This window comes from Phascolarctos cinereus, unplaced genomic scaffold (genome assembly GCF_003287225.1).
Source record: "Phascolarctos cinereus isolate Bilbo 61053 unplaced genomic scaffold, phaCin_HiC Scaffold_5;HRSCAF=322, whole genome shotgun sequence".
NCBI classification, from domain to species: Eukaryota; Metazoa; Chordata; class Mammalia; order Diprotodontia; family Phascolarctidae; genus Phascolarctos; species Phascolarctos cinereus.
Window position 1 is genome coordinate 88,153,966 of NW_027555958.1, and position 15,532 is coordinate 88,169,497.

General features: G+C 35.3%; 1 protein-coding gene across 3 annotated transcripts in view; it reads right to left on the minus strand.

Annotated features, from left to right (window-relative positions):
• The window catches only part of QKI (QKI, KH domain containing RNA binding), a 190,092-nt gene that overhangs the window by 62,753 nt on the left and 111,807 nt on the right, over positions 1 to 15,532 (minus strand). For all 3 annotated transcript variants that reach the window (XM_020986764.2, XM_020986766.2, XM_020986765.2), the window contains exon 4: positions 187 to 316. In XM_020986764.2, the coding sequence (XP_020842423.1) occupies positions 187 to 316 (130 nt within the window). The remainder of the gene's footprint in view (positions 1 to 186; positions 317 to 15,532) is intronic.

A 15,532-nucleotide genomic window follows, 5' to 3' on the forward strand; every position in this document is an offset into this window, starting at 1 on the left:
AAAGAAATCAATATCTCTATAAATAGCATTGTACAAAAGAAAGAGAATTATTCACACTGGAGGAATTAATATAAAATCAGAATGTCATTCCATTTCTCCAACATTAAGTGGACTAGGAACTCAGGAACCAAATGGGAAAATTCTACAAGAAATATCTAAAAATTATTACTTACTGCAGGTACCAACAATTTTTTACTTCTTCAACAGCTCTCTTCAGTTTGATTTCTGCTCTATTCTGAGCATCTTCCACAGTGATTAGTACGTGTAAATCTTCATTTAGGTGCTCCCAATTAGGTTTGCCTCTGTTTTGTTCCTCCTAAAAGAAAAGAAAATAATACTTATGTAGATCTGTGACCTAGCTGATACCAATTCTATTCCACAATATCAAACATACACTATTTCACTTTCTGCAAAATCCTTTTTCATTGTCCCATTGACATGGAGGTGATGGCTTGAAGAGTTACAACAGTGAGAATAAATTATGTCGGGTTCTACCACAGTGGAAAGGTCTAGTCTGCTGTTCAAGGACCAACCTAGATAATTGCAGAAGGGTAACTGAACATAGTAATTTCATATACTGCAAGATGTAATAATAATACATTGTTACAAGGGCAATGAGTTGTTCTAGACAGAATGATAGACTTGGGAGTTACAAAGACTTCGATTCAAATCCTACCTCTAAGATTTATTAGTTGTATGATCCCAGACAAGTCATTTAACCTGAGACAAAGAAAACTTTCAAAAAGTGAAAATTACAAACCATTTTAATGTGCAAAGATAGGAGCTCCACAGTGACAAAATCATGGGTGCTTGGCATATTGACAAAGAGAATAAGAAAATTAATACCCTTAGTTCTGAGCTCTGATGAGGAGGGGGAAATCATCTGCTTATATATTTTTCTTCTATTCAAAGCTTTTTAAGGACATGATGGATGACAATATTGAGTACACAGAAGAAAAGCCATACTTATGAATTTAAAAAGGAACTCTTCCATATTCTCAACACAGGGATTTAAGCCTCATTAGCCGCAAAGTCAACCTTGGCAGGCTATCAGTATACTGTGAAAATGTCAGTACAGAGGGGTATATACCACCATTTTGCTATCTGTCCTTTTGAGCTAGGTACAACTGCTACAATGGTGATTTGGTTCAAGGAATCCTCTCATTCTGAAATTCATGCCTCTGTACTAACTCTATTGTAGGCCTCTCTTAAGGTTTTGCAATAATTCTAAGAGAAAAAGTTAGGAGGCTCAGGCTCCTTTTCCTCTCTGTTCTGTATAGTCAAATGGGCATACATATGCATCGATAAATCTAACGTCTTTCAAATAATAGGAAATTAATATATAAATGGGGTCACTAAGAGTCAGACATAACCAAAATGATTAAACAGCAACAAATTATGTAAGACACAATAGAGTAGAGAAGCCAGCTAAAGGGAATTATTAATTGTGTCCAATATATACAGATACCCTCTCCCCCATAATAGAACATAAAGCTAAGTAAGAACAGAATAAAGATATACATTAAAAAGGTATGCAAACCAGCTCCTGGCTACAACAAATGGAATGCAGGAAAAAGGACAAATACAGTATTTTAAAATTATTCCAAAGAAATATTTACAGATCACTTCTTTACCAGGCATGGGTTACCAATAGTTACTTCCCTTGCAGAAACACATGTTAATTGTTCCCAGATAGTATCTGAAATCTAATGTTTATTATAAAGACAAACATATATAGCCTCTAACAATACACTACAGCCCTCTGATCCTCCAATCCCACTCCTTAGAAACTGAACTGCAGAAATTTAAAACTAGGAGAACTTGAGGATCCATTAATTCAATCATCTACCACTAACACATAAATCCCATACAAGTTAGCTTCTGTCTAATGCTTCCAATGCTGGGGAATGTCCTGAAATTGTGGACTTTTTGATGTGGTTATGATGAGTTTCAAGGGTTGAGCAAAAAGAAATTCTAGAGTTAAAAAATATGACCATTTCCCTATACAATATGTCAACTCAGTTTTCTTGTCCCAAGTGAGGAATCAAATTGCTAGACCAAGTTTTTTAAACATACAACTAGACAGCTTAATTTTTTAAATCACAGGACATTTAAAATAGCTTACTTTTTGTAGCAATACCTGGCACATAGTAAGCAATAAATGTTTGCTAACTTTCTGAATACATTAATCAGGATGTTATCATATTGATACTGCTTGTCGCATACAATATACTAATTCTTTCAAAGAGAAACCAGAAAACACTAGTATCAGCTTATGACTATTACCATGAATGCCCATGATCATGTCAATCCACCTTAGATGAATTCTATCACAGCAATGCCCATTAAGTATTTAACTTACTGAAAAAACCTATTAATACCTGGTTAAAAATATAGAGATAGATAGGCCTGTCTTGAAGAGAAGGCCACAAGGAGTTAAACAAGAAAAAAATTCTACTGATTATCAGGTTGAACAGATAATTTCATCTTAATGCTATTAAGAAATAGAGCATTCATTGGCCTATCTTGGTAGTTCACTCCAGTGTTTACTGAATATTCAGTCAAGAGTTTGTTCTAAGTAGTACCTAATTCAGGGACCTCTCAAATTTACTTAAAGCAATTAGGTCACTTCCTTTGCCTTTTCTTCTCTCAGTAAAATGTAATGCCTTTAATTTAAAAGCTATTTTTTATCCTTTGATTCATTTGATATTCTTCTTTAAACATCTCAACAACTCTGGTGACTTAATAGATAAAATACTGTGAGACATGATATAAAAGATAGATATAGATATCTATATATCTATATCTATATATCTATATCTATATAGATATAGATATATAGATATATATGTATGTATGTATGTATGTATGTATGTATGTATGTATGTATATTCTTTCTATAGTTATACCATCCTATATTTGTATATTATTCTTTATCCCTATGCATACCAGCCACCTCCAATTCTCACTACTGAGTTTTAGAATAATCTTGTAGGACCATTTCTTTCATTGATCAAGAACAATGAGTTTGAATCATTACTTTAAATTATGTTTTGGTTCTAAATTCTCTCCTAAAGTGTTCAAACCACAGTTCAGTCTTCCAGGCTGGCCCTGACAGCAATCACCCAGGGGAGGCAACACTGGTAGAGAAGAGTCATCTCATCTTTGCAACTAATATCAGATACTACCATAGTAGAATAGGCAGTCTAAACTGGCTGGACCAGCAAGGAGTCCAGACAGAGGAACAGGGTTGGGAGTGGTGCTTTGTGAAAGAGGGAGGGAGAAGAGGAGCATGATACCATCAGATTAATCAATACCACAATCTCAACTACCACTTCCTATCAAAACCAAGATGGAAACCAAACGGCTGGTGTGCCCCAAAGCCCCAGGAATAGAAACTCTCCTTAGACAATTGTTAGTAAATACACAGTTATTAAGTGCCTTCTACTTATGTCAAACACTGTGCTAAGTACTAGGAACACAAAGAAAGGTAAAAGACAGTTCTTGCCCTACAGGAGCTCACAATAGTGAAGACAAATGCAAAAGATTGTGTACAAACTACATATGTATAGGAAATAATCTACAGAGAAGGCAACAGAATTAAAGGGACACAGGGTATGCTTACTGTATTTTTTTTAAACTGCGATTTTAGCTAGGATTCAAGGAAGTCAGGAGACAGAGATGAGGAAGGAGAACATTCTAGGCATGGAGAATATCCAACAACAATGCCTGAAAGCTGAGAAACTGAGTACCTTCTTTGTGGAAGAGCAAGGTCAGTATCACTGTATAGAAGAGTACCAAGGGTATAAAGTAAAAAAAAAAAAAGGAGGTTGGAGAAGGAGGGCAGACTGTGCTAGATTATAACAGACCTTGAATGCCAAACAGAAGGTCTACCAATGACACAGGTAAACCTAAAAGTTCGAGGAATAGTACAATTGCCTAGAGCACTGACCCGGCTTCAAAATTGGGCTCACTGTCAGCACCCAGTGAAATACCTTTACCGACATGGGACTTCATGCTTGCCTCTGCATGTGCCACCCCCCCTCCTTTCCTTAGCAGTAACAACTAAGACCCAGAACAGAAATTTTTCACCAATGTTCTTAACATTGTCAATGGCTCATCATTAGAAATGGATATGGCTTTATCAAAGGAAATGACACTGAGGAATATGCATTTCCATCCCTGCTCTAAGGAAAACTGGACCTTTTCATCCACTTTAAGACTAAAACATCCTGTGTAAGTTTTCTTACATTTCAGAATTTCAGCTCCTTCAGAGACAGTCTTGATTTTCTATCTCTATTCCCGAGAAATTAGCACAATGGTATTTTGTACATAGCAAGTGCTTAATAAATGCTTTTTTCATTCACTCAATGAAGTAATCAATATTTGGATACTATAAACTCATAGTTAACAGATTAAAAAAGGAACAAGTTATAAAGGGCAGCCTGGCATAATGGGCAGAGAGTTGGATCAGAACTGAGATAGAACAAATACTGTCTCCTACATAAACAATTCTGTGATGCTGAGCATAATCATTTAACCTCTTAGTGTTCCATTAAGCTCTCAAAGAGAGGGCACAGACCTGCTTTAGTTGAGAAAGCTACTCCCTTTCACCTCTCTACATCAAACAAATCACAGATAATGTCAAAAAGAGAAGAGCAAGATGTAGATGTTATGTAGAAGCAGGCCATACTAAGTCTTCCTAGATACATGAATCTCTTATTTCTATTGTGCTTAGTTTGTTGTTTCTCTAAGAAGTGCTCATCATATTTTAATTTGTATTAAAATAAACCATTATGTTATTATGACCTGGCATATTTTCCTCTTTTTTAAAAAAAATGTATTATCTAATGGTTTAGCTATTGTTCTAGTTTTGGTTTTAAAAAAAGCTCCAATCTCTAATTATTTGTCTTTTTTTCCCTTTCAATTTTGATAATCTGTTTTAGACGTGCAGAATTTGGTGTTCAGTGTTTGTAAATGTTAGTTTTCTTTCTTGTTTTTTAATTGTAGGTCTAATTCATTGAATTATTCTTTAAGTTTGTTGGAGATATGTTGTGTTTGGAAGCAATGCATTTTCTTCTAAGGATTGTTTTGGTAACATTTTACCTTTTGGCACGTAGTCTTATTGTTATTTTCTTTGATGAAATCATCTTTTCTTTGATTTGTTCTTTGACCCGAATATTCCTGAGGATTGAGTTATATAGCTTCTAACTAATTTTAGTCATTTCTTTAATAGCCTTTTATTAAATGTTTTATTAAATTCAATAAAGGATGTATTAATATTTTTTCCTTCTTTCACCTGAGGTCTTTATGTGCTAAACATACCCTGTATCTGCTTAATTCATAATTTATTTATAAATGCAGGTGAAGAAATGAGATATAAATAACATTTTAAAAATTCCTCCCTAGGATACTCATGTTCAGGAGGAGATTTTATTAAAAAACTGAAATTCTCGACATACTGACAAACATTAACCACTTTTTCATGTGTGGAAGTAGAGTATGATAAAGTATTAAAATAGCTTCTCTTTTTCTTTGATTCCTTTAACTTGAAGGGGAAAATTTTAGAAGGCTAATATAATTGTTAATCCAATTTTTACAATGTTATTGAAATGTTCTATGCGTTGTTCAAAAAAAAAAATCACTGACCTATTACTAACAAAACAATATTCTACACAAAAAGCAGCTAAAAAATATTCTGTGTGGTTAGTAATCTACCTGTGCTACTTTTCATTAGGATTCTCTCCACATTCTCCAGAATGTTACAAAGATTAATGTTTGCTTTAAATAAATGTTTGCTTCTCCGTTGTATTTTTATCTTTATAGAATACTAGTATGACCTGAGAATTCAACTATATCTGTCAAAAATAATAGCAATCATTCAAAATTAAAAAGAGAGACAAAGAAAACATAATTTCTTCATCAGAAACTGTTTTAAGTATTCTCAAGAGGAATCTAGAATTCAGGAATAATTTTCAACATTTCATCACGCATTTCATCATGCGTAATGAAAACATTATGCTCATATAAAAATACTGATAAAACATGCCATAAGATGCATAGTTGCTATATTAAATGGAAAAGTGTTACAATTTACCTACTGTTGGACAAAAACATAAATGCAATTTCAAAATGAAGAGACTTGCCTGAACATGAACATCTATGTTCTGTATTCCAGAATATGCTTTAATCCCTAATGGTTTCTATTTATTTAAATAATAGGGTAATTAAATTATGACTCATACAAGTGCAAATAAAATATCCCATACACTTAGGTCAGCTTGTTACCACCAAATTCCTTAATTTTAGTTGAAATCATTTGGATTTTTATGTATTTGCATGGGCTAGGCTTCAAACCAGGAATATTCTTCCCTCCTTAACCTTCACCACTGAGTTTCTTTCAAGACTCAGCTCAAATCTTATGTTCTGCAGGAGGCCTTTCTCAGACCTCCCCCAAAGCCAACTACTAATGTCTTTCCAAGATTACCTTCCACCTGCTCTCCCTGCCTCCTTCCTCTCACCAGCACAAAAAATGAAAAATACCCCCAATGTATTTAAAAATTTTTTTTCATAATTATTTTCATATGCATTTTAATCTATACCACCTAGTAGTATATAGTATATATACACTAGTGTATATACATATAGTAATATATAATACATCAAGTGATAGTGATAGAATCTTTACAAAAGGCTTAGTTTTTCATTTTAAAATTAATTTTAAGTACATGTTTGATATATGTGTAATTGATATAATATCAATTAAAAAAGATTTGTTTAATGCCTATGTACAAGGCATCATGCTTGATATTGAAATTTTCTAAAATCCTTAAGCTTTCCTTCATAAAGGCTAGGCTGAGTTAGTAAGCTGTCCAAGGAAAACTATATAGTTGCAGAAAGTTTTTCACATTTTTTTACCCTCTACCCTCAAAAAACACACATCCAAAAAAAGCTGACAGATCTTTGTAATTTCTTGAGGCACGGAGAATTTTTATGACTTAAAATTATCTTGCACTGAGAGACATTATGAACAGGGAAACTGAGAAGATCCTTATAGTCAGGACTGACATACATACTGAGTCCTACTGATGACTTAAACTAGCTATGTAACTCTGGGTTAGTCACTTACCTTTGAAGGACCACAGGCAACTTACTAACAATAAATTATTTAGTAGTAATAGTTATAATTTAGTTATAATAGTTAAATTAGAAATGAATGGTCAATTTGCATTTATACAGGGAGTTTCTACTCTAGAAAAAAAAATTAACCCCACCCAAACTATTCTCTCAATATAGATTTGTAACTCATTAAATATATGCATGATAGGATTAACAAACTAAGATTCCTTTACTAATGAGGCCTTTCCTTGAAACATCCAGATGGTATGAAGAAAACAAACAAAAAACCTCACAACATTCCATTGCTGACTGTTCAATAACATAAAGGAATTCTATGCCAAAGGACTGACTTTGTTTTTATTTTCCATAATGTACGTAAGATAAAAAAAAGTCTTATCAAATACATGAATCTTTTCAGTTTAGACAGTCTTCTTAGAAACAATTTTAAGATACTGAGTGTTCATAATTACAATAGAATCATGTCACTTTCCTCACTGCATAACTATTTATATAAAACAACTCTAACTCATTTGTCAGAAATTAACCACGCATTTTTTTTACATTTGTTTAGAGAACTCAGAAATTTTTCTTGAAATTTCATAGGAGGATTTTTACATTATAAATGTTACTTCTGATTGAACATGGCATTTTTCTTTGAAGGGAAAACTACCATTAGAATTAGATATAAAAATGTTTATAATTATGTAAGGTTTTAACTAAAATCTTTAATTTTAAATAACTTTCCTTAAACATAGATATCATCATGTCACACTTCTATTCAATAAATTCCATATTATTCTTCTGTCACTGTTTCCCCATCCACTGCCCACCTCTTAAAACTGACTTTTTTGGGGTCACATATATATATGCTCATAGGTTGCTTCATCGATTTTAAATTCTGACAGAGGAAAATGATATTTTTTTCCCTAAATACTAAAATGTAATTTCTTAAAGATGATCTCTCATTTTCACAAGGAGTATAAAATTCTCATTAACTAGCAAGACTTTCAGAAACAACTTTTGATGAGAAAAATTAAATTATCTTTGCAACTGCATTACTCATCCACTTCGTATTATAACTACTCATTAGTTCTGTATTATATTGTTCAGGATATTTTCCTTCTGCATTCAATATTTTAAGTTTTTTCATGCATCAATCTCTAAAAAATGAGGGAGAACCTCAGATCAGGGGTGCTTTTTAAGAACCCTGGCAGACAGGAGGGGATTAATTATGCCCTTTGTTTATTCTATTATGATTTTTGATGTAATGGAAAGAATATTGGACCAGGTCAAAATAGTTGGGTTTGAGCCCCAATTCTGACAATGTTAGATATTGGGAAAGTTATGTAAGTCTATTTGGATTTGTTTTCTGATCTATAAAATGAGAGAATTTAAATGATCTCTTAAAGTCTGGTTAAGCTCTAAAAATCTATACTATATATACATACATACATTTTATACACACACATAAACATACATTTTATATATATATATATATATATACACACACACACACACACACACACATACACATACATATATATATACACACACCCCTAAATACATATACATACATACGTACATATACATACATACATACATACACACACACATATATATGTGTGTGTGTGTGTGTATGCATGTGTATGGATATATAAAAAACCTTGTAAGCTTCTGAATACAAGGGATAAGGAAATGGATGAGGGACAGGGGAAGGATTATTTCCAGATAAGGAAATTTCCTCTCAGCAATGCAACTTAGCACTTCTCTTCAACTCAGTCTTAAGAGTTGTCTGGAGTACTGAAATATTAAGGGAACTGACCAAAATCACACAGCCAATATCCTCTCCATCCTGCCCACAACCACTCTACCTTTGAAAAACGGGTTGATCAGTAACCTTTACACTTTATCTTGACTGGAGCCCAGCCTCCAGGACTCTTCCTGTCCATGTATACCTACATGACCACTATTCCCTAACCTTATACTCCCCTCTGGATGCTGTTATGTGTAGTCTTATCCCATTAGAAGGTAAAACTCTCTGAAAACAAGGACTGTTTTGCTTACTTGTGTTACATCCTCATTTCCTGGCACATGATAAGTACTTAATATGCTATCAGTTCAATTAAGGGACAGTGGATAGTGTTGGACTGTAGTCAGGAAAAAGTTTCAATCATACCTCAGATACTTACTAGCCATGTGACACCCCTCTGTACGTAAGTTTCCTCATCTGTAAAATGGGGATAATAATAGCACCTACTTCATAAGGTTATTGTAAGAATCAAAACAGATAATGCATATAGAGTAAGTGCTCTACAAACCTTAAAGCTCAGTATCTATAATAATAAAAAAGTTATTAATTATCCTACACAACCACCTAGAGCACTAAAGGATTAAGTGACTTCTCTACAATGATATAACCAGTCTGTTTCAGAGGCAGTACTGGAAACCAGGTCTTCATGTTTCCAGGGCAGCTCTCTATCCACTAAGCTATGCTATTACTATAAGCATCCAATAAATTTTTTTGCTGCCTAACAAGCTGAGAGCTGAGGGGATGTACTCAAAATGGGCTTAATAATACAAAACCACACACACACACACACACACACACACGGCAGAGCCAAGATGGCAGAGTGAAAGCAGTGACTTGCTTGAGCTCTCCCCCAGACCCCAACAAAAACCTATAGAAAATGGCTCTAAACAAATTCTAAAGCAGCAGAACCCACATAAAGAGAGTGAAGCAAATTTCCAGCCCAAGACAACCTGGATGGTTGATCAGAAAGGTATATGACGCTGGGCGGGGAGAGAAGCGCAATTTGTCCTGGGTGCTCAGGCCACAGCGAACCTGAAGCAGGCCTCAGAGGACTGAATCTTGGGCAGCTATGGTGGTTTCCAGACTTCTCAACCCATGAACTCCAAAGACAACTCAGAAGGTCTGTGGGAAAAGTCTGTTTCTGCGGTGCTGGGAGAGAAGCGAGGTGGTCTCAGCTCCATTCCCCAAGCATGGCGCAGGACGGGGGCTGCCTCCTGAGCTTCAGGCCCACAGACTGAGGGGGAATCAAGTGGCTGATCAGAGGAGGACTGCAGGGATCTCTTTCCCAGTGCTGAGGCAGGAATCTTTTGCTTTGCCTGTGCTTGTATCTGGGTCACAGTTCTAGGTGGCAATCCTGGGGCAAGGAGGAACACTGGCACAGTGAGCTTGTATTGGCTGTGGACAGGAAACCTTCCTCACAGTTCCACGACAGGAAGGAGTGCTTGTGGTCACTCACAGAACAGAGCACAGGCCAGGAAAGGAGTAAACACCTCAGCCCTTATCATACTACCTTGGAAGAACTGAAAACTTACAGGTCTCTAGAAGTATCTCTAAAAACAGCTGTACAAACCCTTGAAGCTTGGGACAGTACATTCGCCACTTTGGAAGCAGGCTCTTCCTTAACAAAGAGCTTAAAACTCAAGTAATTGGCCAGGATCATGAGCAAGCAGCGCAAAAAGAGTCAGACTTATATTGTCTTACTTTGGTGACAAAGAAGATCAAAACATACAACCGGAAGAAAACAATAAAGTCAAAGCCTCCAAGAAAAATATGAATCAGTCCCAGGCCTTGGAAGAGCTCAAAAGGGATTTTGAGAACAAATAAGAGAAGTAGAGGAAAAACTGGGAAGAGAAATGAGAGAGATGCAAGAAAATCACGAAAAAAAAGCCAATAGCTTGCTAAAGAAAATAACACCTTAAAAAATAGCCTAACCCAAATGGCAAAAGAGGCCCAAAAAGCCAATGAGGAAAAGAATGCCCTAAAAAGAAAAACTGGCCAAAAATTTCCTTAAGAATTAGAATAGAGCAAGTGGAAGCTAGTGACTTTGAGCAATCAAGACACTGTAAAACAAATCCAAAAGAATGAAAGAACAGAAGACAATGTGAAATATCTCATTGGAAAAACAACTGACCTGGAAAATAGATCCAGGAGAGAGAATTTTAAAATTATTGGACTATCTGAAAGCCATGATCAAAAAAAGAGCCTGACATCACTTTCAAGAAATTATCAAGGAAAACTGCCCTGATATTTTAGAACCAGAGGGCAAAATAGAAATGGAAAGAATCCACCGATCTCCTCTTGAAAGAGATCCCCAAAGGAAAACTCCTAGGAATATCATAGCCAAATTCCAGAGTTCCCAGGTCAAGGAGAAAATATTACAAGCTGCCAGAAATAAACAATTCAAGTATAGTGGAGAAACAATCAGGATAACACAAGATTTAGCAGCTTCTACATTAAAGGACAGCAGGGCTTAGAATATGATATTCCGGAGGGCAAGGAGATAGGATTACAACCAAGAATCACCTACCCAGCAAAACTGAGTATAATTCTTCAGGGGAAAAAATGGCCATTCAGGAAATAGAGGACTTTCAAGCATTCCTGATGAAAAGACCAGAGCTGAATAGAAAATTTGACTTTCAAATACAAGACTCAAGTGGAACATGAAGAGGTAAACAGGAAAGAGAAATCATAAGAGACTTATTAAGGTTGAACTGTTAACATTCCTGCATGGAAAGATATTTATAACTCATGAGACCTTTGTATGTATTAGGGAAGTTGGAGGGAAAAAAGTGTGTGTGTGTGTGTGTGTGTATACACACACAGATAAGATAGAGGGCACAGGGTGAGTTGAAGATTAAGGGGTCGTATCTGGAGAATAAAATTAAGGGATGAGAAAGGATTATACTAGAGAAGAAGAAAGGGACAGGCAGAACAGTGCAAATTATCTCACGAAAAAACAGAAAAGAAAAAGCTCTTACAATGAAGGGGAAACGGGGAAGGTGAGAGGGAATTAGTGAATCTTATTCTCACAGGATTTGGCTTAAGGAGGGAATAACATAGACATTCAACTGGGTATAGAAATCTGTCTTACCCTACAGGAAGTAGAGGGAGAAGGGGACAAGAGACCAAGGGGGATGACAGAGAGGAGCGCAGATTGGGAAAGGGGGTAATCAGAAGCAAATACTTCTGAGGAGGGACAGGGTCAAAAGAAAGAATAAATGGGAGGGCAGGATAGGGATTAAGGGAAACAGAGTTAGTTTTTCACAACATGTCTACTATGGAAGTGTTTTTGTATAACTGCACATGTATAACTTATATTGAGCCTTCTCAATGAGGGTGAGTGGGGAGGGAAGAAGGAAGAAAATTTGGAACCCAAAGTTTTAAAAACACATGTTAAAAAAAATGTTATCACATGCAACTGGGATATAAGAAATACAGGAAATTGGGTATAGAAGTCTATCTTGCCCTACAGGAAAATAGAAGGGGAAGGGGATAAAAGAAAGGGAGGAGAGATAGAAGGGAGGGCAGACTACAGAAAGGGGAATTCAGAATGCGTGCCATCTTGGGGTGGGGGGAGGGGAAAGATGGGGTGAAAATTTGGAACTCAAAATCTTGTGGAAGTAAATGTTGAAAACTAAAAATAAATAAATTTATATTGAAAATAAAATAAAATTAAATAAAACACACACACACACAACTTGGCTATTTAAGCACCAGTTATCTGTTTTAGAGGTTGGTATTCTATTATTTCATCAGGATCAAGAGAAACTTTTAATTCTAGGAAGCTAACATCACCGTTTACAACAAAAACTTAGTGCCAAGCTTCAAGGATGCAGTAATGTTTACGAGTGGCAGGACCATGATGGCTGGTCAAGAAAAGGTTTAGAAACAAGGAGAGAAAATAATGACTCTTGGTTCAGTGAGCAATTTTCACCCTATATTTTACAGGTATATTTATTTGCATGTTTCTCATTAGGTTGTAAGCTCTTTGAAGGCACTGACATTATTTTTGCTTTTCTTTATACCCTCAGCACTCAGCACAATGCCTCCATATATTATGCAGCTAAATAAATGCTTAGTGATTGAATGATATTATAACACCCTGTAAAGACATACATGATGAAAAAATGATACTTATCAATGAATCATTTTTATCAAGGGGTGGACCTGGTAAACTTGATAAAGCAGGGAAGGACTGAAGAAGCCACTTAATTGAATCTCTTCTTTTTTGCAGATAAGGTCAAATGACTCAACCAGGATCATGTGGCTATTAAGTGTCCTGAAATGTCATTAGACTGTGTTAGCTCCTTGAGGAGAGGGACTTTTTTGTTTTTTGGCCTCTTTTGTAACCCCAGTGCTTAGTACACTTCCTGGCACGTGGTAACCACTTAATAAATGTTTATTGAGGCAACTAGGTGGCACAGTGGATAGAGCACCGGCCCTGGAATCAGGAGGACCTAAGTTCAAATCCAGCCTCAGACACCTTGACACTTACTAGTTGTGTGACCCTGAGCAAGTCATTTAACCTCAATTGCCTTGAAAAACTTAAAAAATAAATGTTTAATGACTAGCAAAGTTGTATATCATAGACTGTTAAGACACTGATGATGAAAGATAAAGCACAGTACAAAAAGAAACCAAACTCACTGTCCCCCCTAAATTTTTAAAAAATAAATTTCAATTCTATTCACTGTCACAGCAAATTGTAACGGAGCGAGAACTCACTTTAAAGGCAGAAGACCTTAGCCCATGAGACCCTGAAGGAGGCACTTTAATCTCCCAGTACTCTAGCCAATGATAAGACTATAGAGAGCAAGACAGGGGAACCTCTGCATGGTTGTACAGTTTCCATAAGCAGAGGTATGACTCCACTGAAGTCAGAGGCAAAATCCCTAATCCTCCACATTGTCACATCTCTGTATTTAAGCATCTATAATTATACAGCTATTGAGTGAAGCTAGAGTGAAGTGGGAAGAAAAAACCAAACTTGAAGTCAGAAGAAATTAATTTGAGTCATAGTTCAGTAGTATTATACAGTGTAAGATCAATGGATTTGGAATCAAAGGACCTGGGCTTGAATTCTGTTCCTAAATCCCTGGGCAAGTCACAATCTCTTCAAGTCCTTCCCCCTCCCACCCCGGACTCTAAGGTCCCTTCCCACTTGCTACCGGTGATCCTATGTGACCTTGAACAAGCCACAACTTCTGAGTACCTGTTTTCAATCTGAAAAAAAGTATAATTACCCTTAACTTTCCCCTGAACTTCATATACCATTTTATGAACTTAAATATTACCTTACATTTTAATTACTTATCTATGTTAAATCATTATAAGCTCTAGTTTCATCTAAACTTGTTTTTATCCCCAAATGTGCAACGACTTACAAAGAAAATTTTTTCTGCCATATTTTCACAAGTGATAAATTAGACAAATAATCATAAATCATATCATTTGAATATTTTATTTATAATATTACAATACAATATTATAATACTTAGATATAACTGCATCATAATAATGGGTTAAAAGAACCTACAAATGAGAAAGGCTGGCTTACTTTTAAACTACATTAAAAGAACTACTAATTAATAGAGCTGGAAGAGATCTTAGATATTATCTAGTGCAACTTCTTTTATAGATGAGGAAAGAGTGAGGAAGTGATTTGCCCAAGATCACATGAAAAATGCACAAGAGTCAGGATTTGAAACCCAAGCCTTCTGTCTCTAAATTAAACGCTCTTTTTACTAAAACATATTGGCTCTTTTAGACCACCTTATAACAGTTCTGGATAACATTTAAAACTATTTTGCCAAAACTTCCCCAAGGTCCAAAACTGGAATATGTAGCCTCAGAAAGTAATGGTTTCTTGCCAGTTGGAGGTCTTCAGGTGAAAGGTGGCTGATCACTTTTTATGAATGTTGTAGGAGGAATTCTTTTTCAAGTACAAGCTGATATGGATGGCCATTGAGGTCTCTTCTGATTCTGGAATTAGAGTTTCTGTCATTTACAAGCAAGTCCACTCATTGCTGTTAATTTGTTCTGTTACATGAGTGAAACTATTCAAACTATAAAACATATCATACAAAAAATTCCTAAATATGTTGAATCATAACATTGTACAAAATATTCTCCCTACTTTAATTTAGACCACCTATTGCTCACAAGAAACTACACATGCAATAAATTTCTTGGTAAAGTTATAAGAGTAATTTGTTGACTCACCTTCATCCACCCTTGTGGTGTGAACAGCTTAGTCACTAAGCCTTAGTGAAATGTAACCTTGATTACTGGAACTATTCTGGCAGTGGAATGTTTTGTTTAACTGAATTTTCTACTTAAACCTAAATTAATCATTAACATCTTTGTCTCACTCATTACCTAAAATGTTACCATATACCTGGCTATATGTTAAAAATCATTTAATCTCATTTGAATGGATGGAAATTTTATACTAGACTAGGCGATCACTGAAAAATTGTTGGAAGTGGTAATGCAGATACAAGGCTATATCCTAAAAATATATATATATTTTTTAATTAATCCTTGATATTGTATTCTCCTGGAATCTATTTTTCTTAATAAAATAAGATGGGGGGAATCTAG